This window comes from Delphinus delphis, chromosome 1 (genome assembly GCF_949987515.2).
Source record: "Delphinus delphis chromosome 1, mDelDel1.2, whole genome shotgun sequence".
NCBI lineage: Eukaryota > Metazoa > Chordata > Mammalia > Artiodactyla > Delphinidae > Delphinus > Delphinus delphis.
In genome coordinates this window covers 2,021,667-2,039,053 of record NC_082683.1, presented here as the reverse complement: position 1 = coordinate 2,039,053, position 17,387 = coordinate 2,021,667, and the positions used below count along the sequence as shown (strand labels likewise).

The window sequence follows — 17,387 nt, the reverse complement described above, 5'->3', positions numbered from 1 at the left end:
GCTGCAGTGCACCTGACCTACTGGTCTGGGGTGGGTAGGGCGGCCGAGCCCCTCAGATCCCGGATGAGGGGCTCCAGGTGGGGGCCCGTGGAGGGCACTGCATGGCCCCTGCCAGGCTGCTGGACTTCCTGCCTCTGGGAGGTGTGGCCTTCTCCACTTCTGCAGGACTCCCAGGGTGCAGGGCGTGGGGAGGAGCTGGTGGCCTTGTCCGTGGTTCACAGTGGCACCCTCTGAGCCCAGACTATCCTAGGGTCTCAGCAGACATTTATGGGAAGGTCAGTGTAGGAGCTGCGCCCCTCCCCAGCCCTCCCTTCCCCCACACAGGCCAGCTTGCAGGGCAGACTGCACAGCTGGAGCACAGCTGCTCGGGACCCCTCCCCGGGGCCTACTGGGATCCTCTGGACAAGGCGAGGGGTGCGGTGAGCTCTCTCGGGACTTTGCAGGCAGGCAGGGAACAGGCCCGGGCACCCCCGCCTTCAGAGCTTGGAGTGAGGATTATAGAGATGCTGGAGGGTAGGAGTAGAGAAGGTGCCCGCGGGGATGTTGACAGTCCTTCCTCGGTACAGGGTGGGAAGGTCCTCTGTGCTGGGAGCTCTCAGGCTGGTGCCACATCATGGGGCCCCAAGGATCTGGGAAGTCTTTAAAGGTGGTAGTGCTGGGGGGGGGGTGCTTGAAACAGATGAGGGGAGCCTTGAAACACTCTTCGAAGTTGCCTCAGAGGCAGGAATCGGACAGGAAGTGCACAGTCTTCTTGCATCCCTCCCTTGCAAAAGATCTTCTGGAAATAAAACACAAAAAGTTGCAATTCTTTTTTTTTCTAAATTTTTTTTTGTTGCTATATTTGACTGCTTTGGGTCTTCGTTGCTGCGTGCGGGCCCTCTCCAGCTGTGGCGTGCAGGGACCACTCCTAGTTGCAGTGCGCAGGCTTTTCATTGTGGTGGCTTCTCTTGTTGTGGAGCACGGGCCCTAGGCGCCCGGGCCTCAGTAGTTGCGGCTTGTGGGCTCAGCAGTTGTGGCTCACGGACTCTAGAGCGCAGGCTCAGTATTTGTGGCACATGGGCCTAGTTGCTCCGCGGCATGTGGGATCTTCTCGGACCAGGGCTCGAACCCATGTCCCCTGCATTGGAACGTGAATTCTTAACCACTGCGCCACCAGGGAAGTCCCCAAAGTTCAATTTGTAAAGTGAGAATTTGCAGGAAGGATTTTACCATCAGCCCCGAGGCCCCTGAGTGGCTCACATCCCACCCTGGCTGCCCTTGGCTAGCCTGGCCCCAAGAGAAAGAAGCAGAGGCAGCCAGGCATGCTGGGGCGCTCCATCGCCAGGGTGCCCTCCTGGGTTTGCCCACCCCCCCACCAGGCTCTGAGGTGGGAAGGGCAGGGCCGAGTGAGGCCCAGGGCTGGGCCAGCCTGCTTCTCACCATGGCCCCTTTCCTTCCCCAAACTGTGGGAAATGGGGCTACCGAGAGCAGTGCTGGGCGGGTGTCTGGGAGTGACGTTTTGGCTTTTCTGCGCCATCTTGCAGGGCGCCCCAGGCAAACCCGCAGAGACCTGCTCCCGGTCCTTGAACACTTGGTGCCGGGAAACCCTCCTCGTCTGGCCCAGAGAGCCTCCGGCCCAGGGGTCCCTTCTGGACCCTGGCCTCGGACGTGGCTGCTTGCCCACATCCTTCGTGGTGTCACTGGCTCAGTGAGCAGAGGGTCCTGTGAGATGCCCCGGGCTGGCCACCTGGAAGAGGTGGGCTCTCCACCCATCCCCTCCTCCCCTCGGCCTCAGGCCTGTTGGGCTTTTGGATGGACGCTGGGGGAAGGATTCTTCTGTCAGCATGCACCCCCTGGTGACCTGGCTGCCCCTGCCAGAGTGCCCTGCCCCTGGAGTTAGGTGGGCCCCACTGGGTCCACAGCACGGGGAGGGTCTCCGCGCCCCTGCCTTCCTGTGGGGTTTTACCACAGCTGCGCCATGTGGCCTCGGGGCAGGCGCTCCCCCAGGCCCGGGTCTTCCCAGTGAGGGGCTGCACAGGGCCTTGCAGGCCGTTGTTCCCCGGCTCCTCGGAGGGGAGGCCGCCTGGGTCCCTGGAGGCTTTGCTGACAGCATGCGGCGTGGGCGCCAAAGCCGCAGGCAGCAGAGGGGCGGAGATCGCCAGGCTTGTCTGCAGAGCTCATCCCTGCAAACCACAGATGCAGTTCTGGGAATGTCTTCCAGTCCCCTCCAGACCCGGAACAGGCTGCAGCTTCTAAAAGGGAGTGTGTCTTCCCTGCCCCCGAGGGGCCGCTGAGTCCGAATGGAGAGTGGGAAGGCCAGCCCTGCCTGAGGACCACCCTGGGAGGGCACGGCTGTGCCTGAGACCAGGCCCCCGGAAGTGCAGGTTGCCGGCGCCCATGGGTGATGGGAGGGTCACACCCCAACCTGGGGAAGCCAGGGGTAGCGGCCCAGACCCCAGCTGGATGCAGAGGCCCGGCGGGGAAGCGAGGGCAAAGTGGGGCAGTGGCAGACGGCCGGGCGGGGGCTGGGGGGTGTTTAGAGTCAGTGAGCTTGGCAGAACCAAGCGGAGAGCAAGATGGGAGCAGGGGCGGTTGGCGGGGGGCAGCCTGTGATGTTGGGACGGTGCCACCCCTGGCTCGTGGGCACGGCAGTGCATCCACGCTGCGGGTGAACCACGTCCCCGTGCAGCGCGGAGGCCCCAGCCCGAGGGTGGGCGCGGGGGGCAGGACGCGCAGGCAGAGTAGCAAACCGTGGGCTGCCGAGCGGGGCAGGAGTGGGCAGGGCCCAGGGGAGTTTCCCCTCCTGGCCAAGCCAGAGGGCCACCCGCTTCCTGTCCCGCCGTCCTGGCCCTGTCGCCAGCAGAGGGCTTCCTAGAAGGAAGAGCTGCAGGTGGCTGCTGACCCCACATGGTGTGAGGCTCTTGGGACCTAGAAGCCAAGCCCGTCGAGGGCAGTAATTACAAAACCCTCGAAGCCGCTGGCTGGGGTTGGCGGCTGGAGCAGAGTGGGCAGGTGGGCTCGGCACGCTGCCGACATACTTGCCCTCACCCCACCGGCCTGCCAGGTACAGCCAGTCAGCTGACCAGCTCAGGCAGGCCGGCGTGCCGGGCTCGGAGACCAGGGCCTTGCCAGCGAAGGCGCCTTGGAGGTCAGCTCTCCAAGCCCCGCCCACCGCTTCCTCCATGGCACTCAGACGCACCTGTTGCTGGGCTCCAGCCCTGAATCCGTGCCCAGGTCCCGGGTGCTGCCACCTGCACCTCCAGGAGTGGAGAGCCACTTGCATGGATGGAGCAGGCCCTCCACCCTGTAGGACAGTTGATTTCTAGAATGTCCAGTTTCCTGCTCAAGTAAAGGCCCCACTCCCCTTGAAGAGCTTAGTGCCTCACAGCTGGCTCCCGGCTAGACCAACTCCTGCTGGTTGAAGTGGAAGGGAAGTTGAAGGGAAGTTGAAGTGGAGTTGTAGCCCAGCTCTGTTAGAACCCACGAGTCCCCTGGCCTTGGCGTTTGCAAACTGGAAGTGAAGGTGCAATGGTCAGCTCAGGCTGCTGCGACAAGTACCACAGGCGGGACGGCTTCTGCAACAGCAGTTCGTTTTCTCACAGTTCTGGAGGCTGGCAGTTCTGGATCATGGTGCCAGCCAGTTCGGTTCCTGGTAAGAGCTGCCATCTCCTCCTATGGCCACAGAGACAGAGACAGAGGGAGATCTTATGTCTCTTCTTATAAGGATACAAATGCTGTTTGATCAGGGCCCCACCCTGATGACTTCATTTAACCTTAATTACCCTACCCCCAAATACAGCCACATCGGTGGTTGAATTTTAGGAGTACGCATACGAATTTTAGGGGGACACAAACATTAATTCCCTTCGGGGCTACGGAAACCCCTTGTCTGCCATTTTCTGATGGGCTGTCAGCTTTGCTTCAGGTCTGAGCCTGGTTCTGATTTGCGGGACCACCCAGGCATGGGTCAGTGGTATGTGGGTTCCATGGCCGGGTCTCACAGTGACCCGAGGGGCCTGGAAGCTTCACCCCAGCTTTGGGCGCTGGTCACGCAGAGGCTGGCTGTCTCCTGAGCTGCACAGCCCAACGCCCGAGAAAAACTGCCTTGTTCAGCTTTCTGGCAATCCAGGGCACAGGATGCTCAAGGTGATGGCATGGGGCTTGGCTTCCTCGTGTGCACAGCTTGGGAGCATCCGGCACGTTGGGACTCGTGCAGCAGAGCAGTGAGAGACAGGCTTGGGAGGGTGCGAGGCTGCATGGGGAGCCGGACCCCTCCGTAGCCCCCACCCGCCTGGGATTTCTCCCCCGGTGGGCTCCTGTGGGCCCGGAGTTGGGTTGCCCTGGGTCCGTCTTGGGGGCTCTGCCGTCTGGAAGGGCTGCTTTCCAGCCGTGCCACAGCTCTGTAGGTCGTCCTTGCTGCTGTGGTGTCTGCCCAGCCGGCTGCCCTGCCCCGGGCTCCGAGCCCGTCTCTCCGTGTGCCTGCCCGGCGCTGCCAGGAAGGGCTTCTGATTCCTATTATGAGCTCTGAGCAGGGATGCAGTTGGTGTGAACACGAAAGGGGCCCCAGGAATGGGCCGGCTCAGGCCACGCCCGGAAGCCTCTCTCCGGAGTTGATGGCGGTGCCTTAAGCAGAGCTGTCTCAGGAGAGGCAGGCGGGGCCTCGAGGGTCAGCAGAGTCGGGGGTGGGTGGCTGGACAGGGGGCCCAGAGGCTGAGCGGGATGTTAGACGTGGCCGCCCTGTTTGCCTCCGTTCCACCTGGGACTCGTGTCTCTGCTGCACCTCCCCGACACGCGGCAGCCACACGACACTGCCACCCTGGCTATCCTCCGCACCCCAGCAGGGCTGGCTCGGCCCTGGAAGGGGACCCGGGCACGGGATCCTCACACACTCGCCCCATGTGGGAACCGGCAGGATCGTGAGTGCTGTGTCTTGACTTTGGGGGAACATACTTGCTTTGAAGGAAGCTCTGCTTTTGGCGGACAGCGTGGGCCTGGGCTGCTCCGAGCCCTGAGGCCGCTCACGTGCTCCGCGTATCGTCCGGCTGCTCCCGGACCCACTGGCGTCGGTGGTGCGGGGCGTGCCACTCCTGGCCCCCAAAACCCATGACAATAAATGGTCTCTCCAAACTCGGGCCCTGAGGCCAGTGGCGCCCTGCAGTCTGTGATGACAGCACAGGTGGCATCTGGGGGTGGAGCCCTGCCCCCCCGGCGGTCGCAGTGTTTTAGTACCAGGCCTCAGGTTTGCTCTGGTCCAGGCCCGCTGGGCAGTGGCCTGCGCCTCCCCAGGGCACAGATAGTAACACACTCTCAAAGCTTTGCTGCAGAGCACGGGGCCTGTCCCTCCCTGACCACGAGGTCACTACCAGTGACGTGAAGGAGGCACGAGAGTCCAGGTGCCCTCTCTGGGTGCCCAGCCTCTCTGAGTGGCCCCAGCCCCAACCCATCTGCTCAGTACCTGGGCACCCGCTTGGCCAGCCTGACCTGCAAGAGCCTTGCCCTGTGTGGGCCTGAGCATGAACACCTGGACCCCTGGCATCCTGGGAGCGGGTTGCAGGTCCCTGGCTCTGTGGCCTTACCAAGTGCTGTCCCCACAGCTGCTGGGAGGAGCGGGGACTGTGTGAGGTCAGGTGGGGGGGAGGCCTGGCCTGGGGTGGGCAGGAGCTGCACTGGTCCGTCAGGAGCTGGGGGCCAGGCCCGCAGGTCATGGTGGCCGTCCACGGAGGCCCACGCCTGCCCCTCTGGCCTGGCCTGATAACCTAGATAGTGGAATGTCGGGGTCTTCGCCAGCCCTTGCTGGCCTGCCACCTCCTCCAGGGAGCCTCCCAGCCTGCTCGGACTCTGAGCCCTGGATGTCTTGGCTCTTAGGGGACCCCGGTGTTTTGTGCTGGGTGGGGCTGGGCTTCCATCGGGGTGGGCGGCCTGCTCTGTGGTACCTCCCTACACCCAGTCCTGGGCCAGGCTGGGCCAGAGGATACAGCTTCGGACCACGGCCCTGCGTATCCTGTGTGTGGGCCGAGAAGCAAAGCCAGGCCCACGAACTGGACAGGAACAGTGTCGCCCTCTCAAAGCCCCTGCTTCTGGGATGTGGACAGAAAGGAGGAGGGGCTTGGAAGGGCCCGGAGTCTTCCTGCAGGAGGTGCTCTGTGGCTGCCCGGGGCCAGACCGTCGTCCTGGGCTGACCTGGCTCCTCTCGGGTCCCCAGCCATCAACTCCTGCGCCGTGGGCAATGGCGGCTGCCAACACAACTGTGTTCAGCTCACGGTGACCCAGCACCGCTGCCAGTGCCGGCCCGAGTTCCAGCTCCAGGAGGATGGCAAGCGCTGCATCCGTGAGTGCCACCGGCGGCGGGAAGGGGAGGGCCAGGGCTGGGACTCCCACTGGGACCCCCGTTCTGCACGCACCCACAGACCTGCCCGGGAACCCCACAGCCTGAGCCCCTCCCTGCCTTGCTGCTGCTGCTGGAGGGGGGCCTCAGGGACAGCAGGGACCCCCTCGGCTGCCGAGAGGCTGTGGGGCATCGTCCAGCCCCTGCGGGCACCAGGGAGGAAGCCTGTCAGGCTGTGCTCTGGGGTCCCACATCTTCGGGGGGCAGGAAGCTCAGGACGGGGATACGGGGGTGAAAAGGAAGGTCATCCTGCATGTTCCCCGGTTCTGAGGCCCACCTTGGGCTTGGCATGGGCACGTGGGACCCCCAGCCCTGGCCCTTGGGCGGAGGGGGCTGCCCAGGCCCCGTCTGACACCTTGCCCTGGGGTCGCAGGACTACCTGTCATGGAAGGGGGTGCTCTTCTGATGGAAAAGGTGGAGCAGGTCTGGGAGACCCCTGAGAAGTGGAAATGGGGACTGGGGCAGGGCAGGTGCTGAGGGAGTAGCTCTGACCCTGCCCAGCCTCTTGGCTCCTGGGTCAGGAGTGTGGGTCTGAGGGGCCGAAGCCGGCAGTGACAGCGGAGCGGCACTGGGCCCGGGGCTGGGGGTTCCGACAGGAGAGGAGGCACTGGGGGAGCCGGCCGTGAGCCCGCGGCCTGACCAGCGCTGGCCTGGCCGCTGCCCTGCTGTCTTCTCTGCAGTTGTTTGGGGATGCCCGGGGCTAATCTTACCCCGAGTCCGCTGCCCAGCCCGTCAGGCCAGAGCAGGAAGGGTGAGAGCTCCAGGTGGGGGCCTCACGAGAGGCCCCGGAGAAGGCACCCCGAACTGCCAGAGCCCCCATCTCTTGCCTTTGCCTCCATGCCGCTGGCTGCGGCCGTAGGGAGGAACCCGTGTGCGGATCAGAACGGCGGCTGCTTGCACACGTGCCGGGCGCTCCGGGGCCTTGCCCGCTGCGAGTGCCACGCAGGATACCGGCTGGCGGCGGACCGCAAGGCCTGCGAAGGTAAGACGCCCTCCCTGCCCTCGGGCTGGTCCAGGTCAGCTGTGCGGGGCTCGCCTCCTCACATCCCCCTGCACCGGCCTGTGGGTGTGGGGCGGCCCCTGTTGTCACCCTTGGGTGACCTGGAATGACGCAGGTTTATCTCTGGGGCTGGGGGGCAGGGTGGGGGTGGAGGGTAGAGAGCAGGGGCAGGAACCCAAGGAGCTGCTCCCAGCGAGAGTCTCATGTCGGCAGGAAGGCAGATCTCAGGTTGCCTTGTTATTTTTATATGTTTCTCGTGTTACCTAAGTAGTACCTGCTTGTTAGGGGGACAGGAAAGGGTGAGGGAGGAGAGAGGAGGAAGCGTCACCGTGACCCGGGTGGCGGCCCCGTGTCGGCTTCCAGGTGTCTCTACGGCTTGTTGGTTCGTGGGCACGTTTAGCATCACCCCGGAGCCCGGTCGGGCGCAGGTCTCTAGAACGCGCTCCGACCTCCTGGCTGCATGGGTGTCCGCTATGCGGTGTTTGTTAGTTTCCCAGTCATGGGACTCAGGTGTCCCTGCTCCTCCCTTTGCAGGCGGCTCTGGACGAGCAGCCTTGGGGAGGGGTCTGTGCGCATCCCCCGTAACTCTGAAGCGATACGGTGTGTCCAGGGCAGGCAGCAGTCATTTTCCCAGGCATCCTGCCGGATGGCCATCAGAGAGACGGGGCCCGCAGGTGTGGAAGCTTGTGGTTCCATGTCACCACCAGGAAAGCGTTTTAGGCATCGTTGCCGATGTGACGGGCACGTCCTGGCACTCTGGATGGAGGTGGCTTCAGAGGGTGCAGTGGGAGACGGGCCTGAGGGTCAGCTTCGTCCCATGGACTCTCAGGGGTGGGACCAAAGCAGTTGTCGGGGACACTGGGATTTGTGTCCTGAGGCCAGTGCCACGTGGCTGCGGGGAAGAAGCTGGTAGCCTCTCCCTCGATGTCAGCGTGCGCTTTCTCCGGATGGCCCCCCAGAGGCTGGTGGTAAAAGGCTCCTCCTGTGCCCGGCCCTGGATGGGGGGAGGCTTGGCGAGGGCGGGACATGCACACCTCAGAGACCGCGGGCTCAGAGAGGTAGAGCCCCTCACCTGATGCTGTTGGTGGGGCCTGAGCCCAGACTTCCAGCCATGGCTTCCTCGCCCTGGGAGGGAGCTCGGCTCCACACCTGGAGTGTGATGGTGAAAACACAGGTGCTCAGAGGGAAGGCGGGAGAGGGCCCTGGCGCCCTGGGCCCTGACCCCTCTGCAGAGACCACCCCTGGGGGCCGAGTCTCTCAGGTCAGTGGCCCAGAGCCCCCCACCCCGCCCATGTCTCCCACCCAGATGTGGATGAATGTGCCACAGGCCTGGCCCAGTGTGCCCACGGCTGCCTCAACACTCATGGGTCCTTTAAGTGTGTATGCAACGCAGGCTACGAGCTGGGTGCTGATGGCCGGCAGTGCTACCGTGAGTGGGCAGTGGGCAATAACACCACGGGGCGTGGGGGGGCCTGCGGGGCAAGAGAGCTCCCCAGTCCCAGCCCACCACGGCTGCCAGCTCGCTTTGGCCGGGGGGCAGAGATTCCTTGTCAATCAAGGGCAGTGCTGGGCTTGGGGGCTGCGTGTGGGACCCGGGAGGGTGGGAGGAGGACGGGACACCCCAGGAGGACAGAGGGTTCCAGAGCCCGCCTGGCCCAGGAGCTCTGTGCTGCCTGTTTCCCAGCAGAGTGGCAGCGGCTGGGGCCGGGAGGGCCGTGCCGGCTCGGGGTGTCACCCCAGCCCCTGTCCCACGTCCCTGGTGGCGGGTGTCGCCGCAGGGATCGAGATGGAGATAGTGAACAGCTGCGAGGCGGACAACGGCGGCTGCTCCCACAGCTGCAGCCACAGCAGCACAGGGCCCGTGTGCACCTGCCCCCGCGGCTACGAGCTGGACGAGGACCAGAGGACGTGCATTGGTTCGCGCCGCCTCCCTCCCGGGCGCCCCACCCCCAAGCCAGGGACTTGCTGCTGCCCTGGGTCTGCACCTGGTCTTGATGCCATGACGAGGACGCGCCCTCCCATCACCCCCTGTCCTGCCCCGGGTGGAGGCGGGAGGAGTACGAGGGGGCCTAGTGAGAGGCAGCATCGCGACCCAGCCTGCCAAGCGCCCACCACACCTCCACCTCTGCTCAGCCACCTGGTCAAACGCCCACGTGCCGGGAGTAGCACCCGAAACACTGTGGTGTGCGAGCACGCCCTCTGCACGGGGAGACCCTGCTTCCGGGATGACTCCCCACTACCCTCCAGCCCCCAGTCTGCCCCCACAGCAGGCGGGACGGCCCTGGGGCCGTGACCTGTGTCTTGCGTGTGTCTGTGTGTGCAGGACCAGGACACGTGTGCATGTGTGAGTGTGTGAGAGTACATGCAACTCACATGTAGGTGTGTGCATGGGGCTGTGTGCATGGGGTTGCATGAAGGTGTGTGTGGGAGCCTGCAGCTGTGCGTGTGGTTGTGTGCAGGTGTGTGTGCAGGTGTGCATGTGGTTGTGTACAGGTGTGCGTGTGGTGTGTGCAGGTGTGCATGTGGTTGTGTGCAGGTATGCACACACTGGTGTGCTGTGGAAGGATGCACACGCGGGCGGGCACCTGGGTGCCAGCCGGGCTGTGGTGTGTGCCCTGCAGATGTCGATGACTGTGCCGATTCCCCGTGCTGCCAGCAGGTTTGCACCAATAGCCCTGGCGGCTACGAGTGCAGCTGCTATGCCGGCTACCAGCTTGGCGCCGATGGCTGCGGCTGTGAGGGTGAGCGGTAGGCAGCTGTGTTGGCTGGGGAGTGGGTGCTGGTTGGGCCCCTGCCATCGGCAGGGCTGTGGGGACCTGCCCACTCCGTCCCCCGCCTGAGGTCACTGTCTTTTTCTCGGGCTGGGCCTGCACCCCTGGCTGCTCCCAGCCTGGCCTCCCTCAGGCAGTGCACCCTGTCCCTCTGACCCTGGGCACAGGAGGATGGCTGTGGCCTGGGTATCACCCAGCAGGCACTTGTGCAGCGGGCAGGGCCGGGGCAGGAGGGGCCCCCGAGACCCCGACCCCCGGAGGACAGGCGCCAGCTGCCCTGGGTGTGCCCGCAGACGTGGACGAGTGCGCCTCCGGCCGTGGCGGCTGTGAGCACCGCTGCACGAACCTGGCCGGCTCCTTTCAGTGCTCCTGCGAGGATGGCTACCTGCTGGGCGAGGACCGCCGGGGCTGCAGCCGTGAGTCTCTGCTGGCCACCATGGGGACCCCACCCTCCTGGCTGGACGGACCCCACTTCTGTCCTGCCTCTCGCCGTGGGACAGGCCGGGGGCAGCAGAGCTGGGGGGAGGGGCCGGACAGACAGGCGCCCCCAGGCAGGGTGTTACTCAGGGGCCCTGGAGTCGCCTCCTGCCCTGCCCAGGTGAGAGGACGGACGCGGTTCCCGGGACCGAGGGCAGCGTCCAGAGGGCCAGAGAGCTGCTCCTGTCCCCACACCCGCTCCGTGCTCAGGGTCCCTAGGGCCAGCGTGGGAGCCAGGACAGCCGGGGTAGACGTGGCATGGGTCAGGGCCTCAGAGCCCGGAGCCTCCTCTGTCCTGAGAAGTAGGGTCAGGAGTGGCTGGGGTGAGGAGGGGCCCTGGGGTGGGGCTCAGGCCTGGAGCTGCCTCTAGGCACTGAGGGGCAGGGAGTCCAAGCCCGGGGAGGCCGGGGGTGGGGGGCGGCAGGGGCTCAGGGCCCTCTGTGCTCCGCCCAGCCCTGGAGATGCCCGAGGTGGGCCTGGACGGCCACCTGCCCCTGGTGCAGCCCCTCCCGCACATAGCGGTGCTCCAGGACGAGCTGCCCCACCTCTTCCAAGATGACCACGTCGGGGCTGAGAAGGAGGCGGCGCGGGGCGAACACACGCTGCAAGAGAAGTTTGGTGAGAGGTCGCCCGTCCCCAGGGCTTCTCTACCAGCGCCCCCTCCGCCCGGCTGCTGCCCACCCTGCGGTCTTGGGTGTGAGGAAGGGCTCCCGTGAGGGCCTCGTTGGACCAAGGCGCAGAGAGGCCAAGCTGCTTGGTCAGTTTGCCCAGCGCGCCCGGGGCTGAGCCTGGGATGGGGCCACTAGCTCTCTGCTTAGAGCCCTTCCCGGCCCCCCATCTAGGTCCCACATCTCCGCTCGCCCACGTGGGGCCCTCACAGCCTGAGGACGTCCCTTGTGCCCCTTCTCCGGCCTGGTGCTGGGCGGGGTCCAGCGCCAGGGGCCAGGCTCTGAGGCCCCTCTCCCGCTGTGTCCCCCAGTCTGCCTGGACGATTCCTTTGGCCCAGATTGCAGCTTGACCTGCGCTGACTGCAGGAACGGGGGGACCTGCCTCCCCAGCCTGCGTGGCTGTGACTGCCCCGACGGCTGGACCGGGCTTATCTGCAATGAAGGTGAGACTGCTGTGAGAGCAGGGTGTGGGCGGGGCCCCTGAGCCCCAGGTCCTGCGCAGCACACACAGTTTACGCCTCCCTGCCGGCCCTGGGCAGGGGCTCCACAGGTCCATCCGTTCACTCGTTCACTCGTTCATTCAGGGTCTCTTGGCTTCCTGCTCCTTGCCAGGCCCTGTTCTGGGTGCTGGGAGACCCCAGGGGCTAGCAGGGCCTGCTGTCTGCCCCTCACAGATGTCACGGTGGATGGGGGTCCGGACAAGCCAACAACTAGGACATAAAGAGCAGCGAGCGGGTGGGCCAGTCATGCCCGAGTCCCAGAGGGGAGAGGTCGCCTCCCCGGGCCACGCACCAAGTTGGCAGCCAAAGCACATTTGAAAGCTGCTTTCGCAGGCTCTGTCCAGGGCCTGTCCACGCCCTTCCAGCGACCCCAGTAGTCTCAAGGGCCGTAGTGACCGTGTCTGAGGGTCTGCCAGTGACCCACTCTGAAAGTGCTGGTTGAGAAGGTGGACGTGTCGGAGTTCAGAGGGAGAGGATGGGGCGATTGATTAGAGATGTCTGCCGTGCCCGTGGGCAGGGGCAGGGAGCACGAGTGCCATCGGGTGCTACTCTGGGAAGTTGCTTTTGAACTGGGTGGCTCGACCCCCAGGAGGGTGTCTCAGTGTCTCTGGAGGGGCTTCTGGGCCCCGAGTCCTCCTGCGGGCCAGTGACCCTTGTGCTTCTCTGTGTCCCCTGCAGCTTGTCCCCCAGACACCTTCGGGAAGAACTGCAGCTTCTCCTGCAGCTGTCAGAACGGCGGGACCTGCGACCCTGTGACGGGGGCCTGCCGCTGCCCTCCGGGTGTCAGTGGAGCCCGCTGTGAGGACGGTGGGTGCAGCCCCTCCTGTGCCTCCAGGGTTGTCCTCTGGGTGGAGGGGAGGGGTGGGCACTACCTCTCAGCTCCTAGTCTCCTTCCTTCTGGGGGAAGGATGAGACCCTTCAGTGGAAGAGGCATTGAATTTTCTACATCTGATGATTCTCCTGGGGCCTGACTATAGCAGGTGGTGAGGACTTGTTGGAAGAATAGCACTTTTGTAACAGGGTCCCCGGGGAGGTAGTGAGCTCCCTGTTCCTGGAAGCATTCAAGGAGAGCTATATGATGGCTGGGTGGGATTTGCAGAAGGGAGCACGCCCGGGCTGCGGCTGCACGGGACGACATTACCATCCTTTTTAACTTGGGAGTTGCAACATTTCTGGAGGAACTAGAGTCCGCATAAGTTTCCCAGGGGCTTGACGCCTCATCTTAAAGTCTTCAGAACTTTAAGTTTCTGCTTCTTTTGCTGGCGGATGTAGCTAACATATCAAGGACTTCCTGCCTTAGCAGCGGATGGCAGCAATCGGTGGACCTGTCCCCTGCCCGTGGGAACTCTGCGGGGCAGGTTTCTAAGCCCCGGGGCGGCCAGGCAGGGCTTTCCACCCCCTCCCTCTGGTCACCTTCTCGGCTTGGTTAGCGTCCCTGCCCATCTTCCCCTGCGATCTGCCATCCCTCTTCTGCCGAGGCTGAGAGCCCACTGCCTGTTGGGCGCTGTATGTGTGATGGGCCCTGACGGACCCAAGGGGCTGCCGGCAGATAAAGCGTCTGCATTTTAGAGCTTCTGAGCTTCTGCTCATGACGTGGTGTGGCTTCCTGGAGACCAGGTCTCAGTCGGGGTCCTGTGGGTAAAGTGTGCCCGTGCAGGTGAGCTTGAGGACGTTCGTCCCAATTCTCAGGGGCCCCGTACTAGTCTCTTAGACTCCAGGTGCCCCGGGCTCGTGGCTGCTTCCCCCCAGTCTGTGCCTCTGTCTCCCCGTGGCCTCCTCTTCTCGTCTCCGGCCTCCCTCTCCTTTCTCTTCTAAGGACACTTGTTGGGTTAGGCCTGCTCCGACAGTGCAGGATGGCCCCACCTGGTGATCCTGGTGGGTAGGATGTGGACGTGCCTTGGGGTCACCACCCAGCTCCCTGAGGCCCTTCAGTAGGCAGGACGGGGGCAGGACAGAGCTGGAGGGGAGCGTTTTGGAAAGGAATGCCAGAGCCCTGTCCTGGCCCTGGGCCCCCTGAGCTTGGGCCTGTGTCCTTCCCTCTGTGAGGCCCAGAGGTTCAGGCTAGGTGACCACCGAGGGACAGACGTCAGGACGCTGCAGGTGCCGGTCAGACGAGGAGGGTGGGCTTTCTTTGAGCGTCTCCCAAGTGTGTGCTGGGGACGTGCTTGGCATCCCGCTCTGGCCGCCATCCAGGCCACAGACCCTAGGGGCACGGGCCAGCCAGGCAGATGGCCGCATCCACGGGGTGCACTTCGTGGCTGCCCTGCCCTCGTGATGCCCTCGCCACCCCCCGGGACCCTCCCTGTCTGGGGTGCACGGTCCTCAGGCTGCTGGGGGCCCAGGTCTCTCCTGACTCCTGTGCTGGTCCTGGGGCCCCTTGGAGCGTCTCCTCGGGCGGGGCCAAGTCCGGGTGGGCAGTCAAGAGGCTCCCCGTCCCCCAGGCTGCCCCAGAGGCTTCTACGGCAAGCACTGCGCTAAGAAGTGTCACTGTGCCAACCGGGGCCGCTGCCACCGCCTCTACGGGGCCTGCCTCTGCGACCCGGGGCTCTACGGCCGCTTCTGCCACCTGGGTGAGTCCCACTGCCCGCTGGCCGCCCGTGGCCGGGGGGCGGGGCCACAGCATGGGCCGGGTGCTTCCTGCCCGTGGTCCAGCTTGTGTTGGACGGTCACTGTTTACAGATGAGGTTGCGGGGGCTCAGCAAGTGCCCCGGCTGGGGTGTGGGGTCTGTGGGCTCAAAGCCACGTCCTCTGGACTGCACTGGCCGCCAGGGTGCCTGTCCGGGTGGGCGGTGCCGGCCCCAGCCAGGCTGGTGCGTGGGCTGAGCATGGGCAGGGGCAGGCCTCCCTCGGAAGCTCCAGGACATTCCTGGCAGCAAGTCCTGAGCCCCCGGTGGGGTCACCCCTCTCTGCGTCCATAGACACCTGGGATGGGAGGGGCGGTGGGATGCTGGCTAAAAGCAAGCAGACTTCATCCTAGCAGCTCTTTGTAGAAGGATTGTGTGAGGGAGGCAGTGAGGACCTGCGCGTTTCCTGGCTGGGAAGTGCCTCTCTGAGACCCTGTTTGTCATCTGTGGAATGGGCACAAACCAGCGGCTCTGCGTGGGGTCCCGGAGACCCTGGGCTGGGGAGGGTGGGCGCTCGCAGGGGGCAGGCCCCTCACGGTTGGTTCTGGGGTGCAGCCTGCCCTCCGTGGGCCTTCGGGCCGGGCTGCTCGGAGGAGTGCCAGTGTGAGCAGTGGAACACGCGCGCGTGTGACAGGAGGGACGGCAGCTGCGCCTGCAAGGCGGGCTTCGGGGGCGAGCGGTGCCAGGATGGTGAGTGCAGAGCTGCGGAGGGAGGGCCTCAGGGCCGGCGAACCCTGCAGACCCCTCTTCCCTCTCCCCCTGCAGAGTGCCAGCCGGGCTTCTTTGGGCCAGGCTGCCGGCAGGCGTGCACCTGCCCCCCGGGCGTGGCCTGTGACCCCGTCAGCGGCCAGTGTGGGAAGCAGTGTCCTGCCGGCTACCAGGGGGAGGACTGCAGCCAAGGTGAGCAACCAGCCCTGGTGTGCGGGTGGGGTGCAGGTCATCTGGCCCGTGCTGGGCTGCGGGCACCAGAAGTGCTGGTCCTGGTGGCATCTTGACCTGCCATGTCCCCACCCTGGTCACGCGGCGGTGACTCAGCCACAGGTCTGCCTGTCTCTGTGCACCGAGAGGGCGGGAACTCGTGTGTGTGCGTGTGTGCGTGTGTGTGTGTGTGTGTGCGTGCACGCACGTGCAGGGAGGCCTGGAGAAGGGCCAGTGCCTCTCCAAGATTGCCCCCTTCCTCCCTCACCTGCCCACTCACTCTATCACAGGACACACTAAGTGAGATTTGTGCTGGAAGCTGGGCCAGGGGCTCCTTCCTGGTGGGTCTGAGCCAGCAGGACAGAGGCTGCTCCCGAGGGTGTTGGCTCGGAGCGAAGTCTGGGCCGGAGGTGCCGGTGTGGGGCGCGGGTGGTGACCAAAGGCCCTCCACGTGGACGCCCGGGCCGGGGGGCGGCATGAGTGGGCACCAGGCACGGGCAAGGCTGGAGGCTGGGGGCCCCTCGTTTACATGGGGGCGCCCTGGCTCTGAGCAGTGGGGCTGCCGTGGCCGCCGACGGGGTGCAGGGAGGTTGGGACCTCCCTTGGCACACTGTCCTCACCTGTCAGCGGGCGGGCAGGTGGGGGCCGAGGGGGCCTGCGGTGTGACTGGTGTGACCCCTACCGGGGCAGCGGCTCGAGTCCCCCTCAGCCAGAGCTGCCCCTAAGTGGCCTGGGGGCCACCGCGCAGCCCCAGCCGGGGGTCAGTGTCCCCCTGCACTCCCGCACGTGGCAGGCCTGCCTGTACCTGGGGGCCACCGCGCAGCCCCAGCCGGGGTCAGTGTCCCCCTGCACTCCTGCACGCGGCAGGCCTGCCTGCACCTGCCCTCTGGCGGCCCGTGTGCTGGGACACGGAAGGCCTCACCCCAGCCCTCCCCTGCTGGTTTTCTTTGTCTTCCTTTTCCTTTTTTCTTTATAAAGCCTCCAGGGCCCCAAGGATGAGCCACAGGAAATGACACACATATTTTTACAGCAGTGACGGGCTCCCCGCTGCTGTTAGGTCTGGAAAGTATTAACCCCCAAACACGCGTCTGCCCCCAGTCAGTGGAGCGGGGGCTCCCCTAGGTGGCGGGACAGCTCCATCCGCCGCGCTGGGCCTCCCTGCCCGCCCCGGTCCGCACTGCGTGGGTGCCTGTGTGAGTGCCCTGCGCTGCACCTGCGGTCCAGTGGGCGGGCCTGTGCCCGCACGCCATGGGCCCTCACGGCAACAGTTCACCAGGTGTGTTCTTTGTCCGGAGCCCATCTCGGGGCCCAGGGAGACCCCAGGCCTGGCGCCCGCCCACCCCCTGACACCCCACGCCCCTCAGGCAGGGAGCGTCCTCAGTTCTCAGCCCCACTGGGCGTTTGGGTGCGGGGTGGGCTCTGATTCTTTGGTGTGGAGGGTGCCTCAGCCCGCCCTCTCCAGGTCCGTGCTGGCCTTCCTGAGCTGGGAGCATTCCCTCCGGCAGCACTGGGGCAGCCACACGGTGCTGGGGCTGGCAGGGCCCTCCCTCCACCGCGTTGCCTCCCCAGCCAGGGCAGGTGTGAGGTCTGGCGCGGCGCCCTGCAAGGCCACCAGAACGGCCACTGCAGCCCTCACGGGTGGGGCGAGGCTCCGAGGCCCCTGCATTCTTTCCCGAAGCCCTGCTGTGGGCCCGGAGCCGCCTGGCCGCTCTCATTCCTGAACACGGGGGTGACCAGCAGGGGGTCCCCAGGGTGCACCAAAGTGAGAGGAAGGCAGAGCCAGCCCTGCGCCCGCTCTCCAGGGTCCTGACTGCCCGCCCCCCGAGCCCTGCTGGCCTGTGGTCTCCAGGCTGCCCCTCACCACCACTCCCCAAGGAGGGTCAGCCCAAGCAGGCCCCTCCTCGTCCTGCTCCATGTCCCCCGTCTCCTGCCCGCTCCCGTGACCGCCCTCGTCACCCAGGGGACCGCAGCTGTGTCCAGCAACGCTGCTGGGGCAGGGGGCAGGTGCCGGGGCGGGTGCCCGGGGCGGGGCGGGGCCGCAAGGGGAGGACGGCAGCTCCCCGTG

General features: G+C 65.5%; 1 protein-coding gene across 1 annotated transcript in view; it reads left to right on the top strand.

The window, feature by feature from the left end:
• Positions 1-17,387, top strand: part of MEGF6 (multiple EGF like domains 6) — a 97,304-nt gene that overhangs the window by 69,651 nt on the left and 10,266 nt on the right. Inside the window, exons 6-17 of the mRNA XM_060027015.2 lie at positions 6,182-6,307; positions 7,224-7,346; positions 8,671-8,793; positions 9,143-9,280; positions 9,986-10,105; positions 10,429-10,551; positions 11,066-11,230; positions 11,592-11,723; positions 12,459-12,587; positions 14,222-14,350; positions 14,960-15,094; positions 15,170-15,304. Of these exons, the coding sequence (XP_059882998.1) occupies positions 6,182-6,307; positions 7,224-7,346; positions 8,671-8,793; positions 9,143-9,280; positions 9,986-10,105; positions 10,429-10,551; positions 11,066-11,230; positions 11,592-11,723; positions 12,459-12,587; positions 14,222-14,350; positions 14,960-15,094; positions 15,170-15,304 (1,578 nt within the window). The remainder of the gene's footprint in view (positions 1-6,181; positions 6,308-7,223; positions 7,347-8,670; positions 8,794-9,142; positions 9,281-9,985; positions 10,106-10,428; positions 10,552-11,065; positions 11,231-11,591; positions 11,724-12,458; positions 12,588-14,221; positions 14,351-14,959; positions 15,095-15,169; positions 15,305-17,387) is intronic.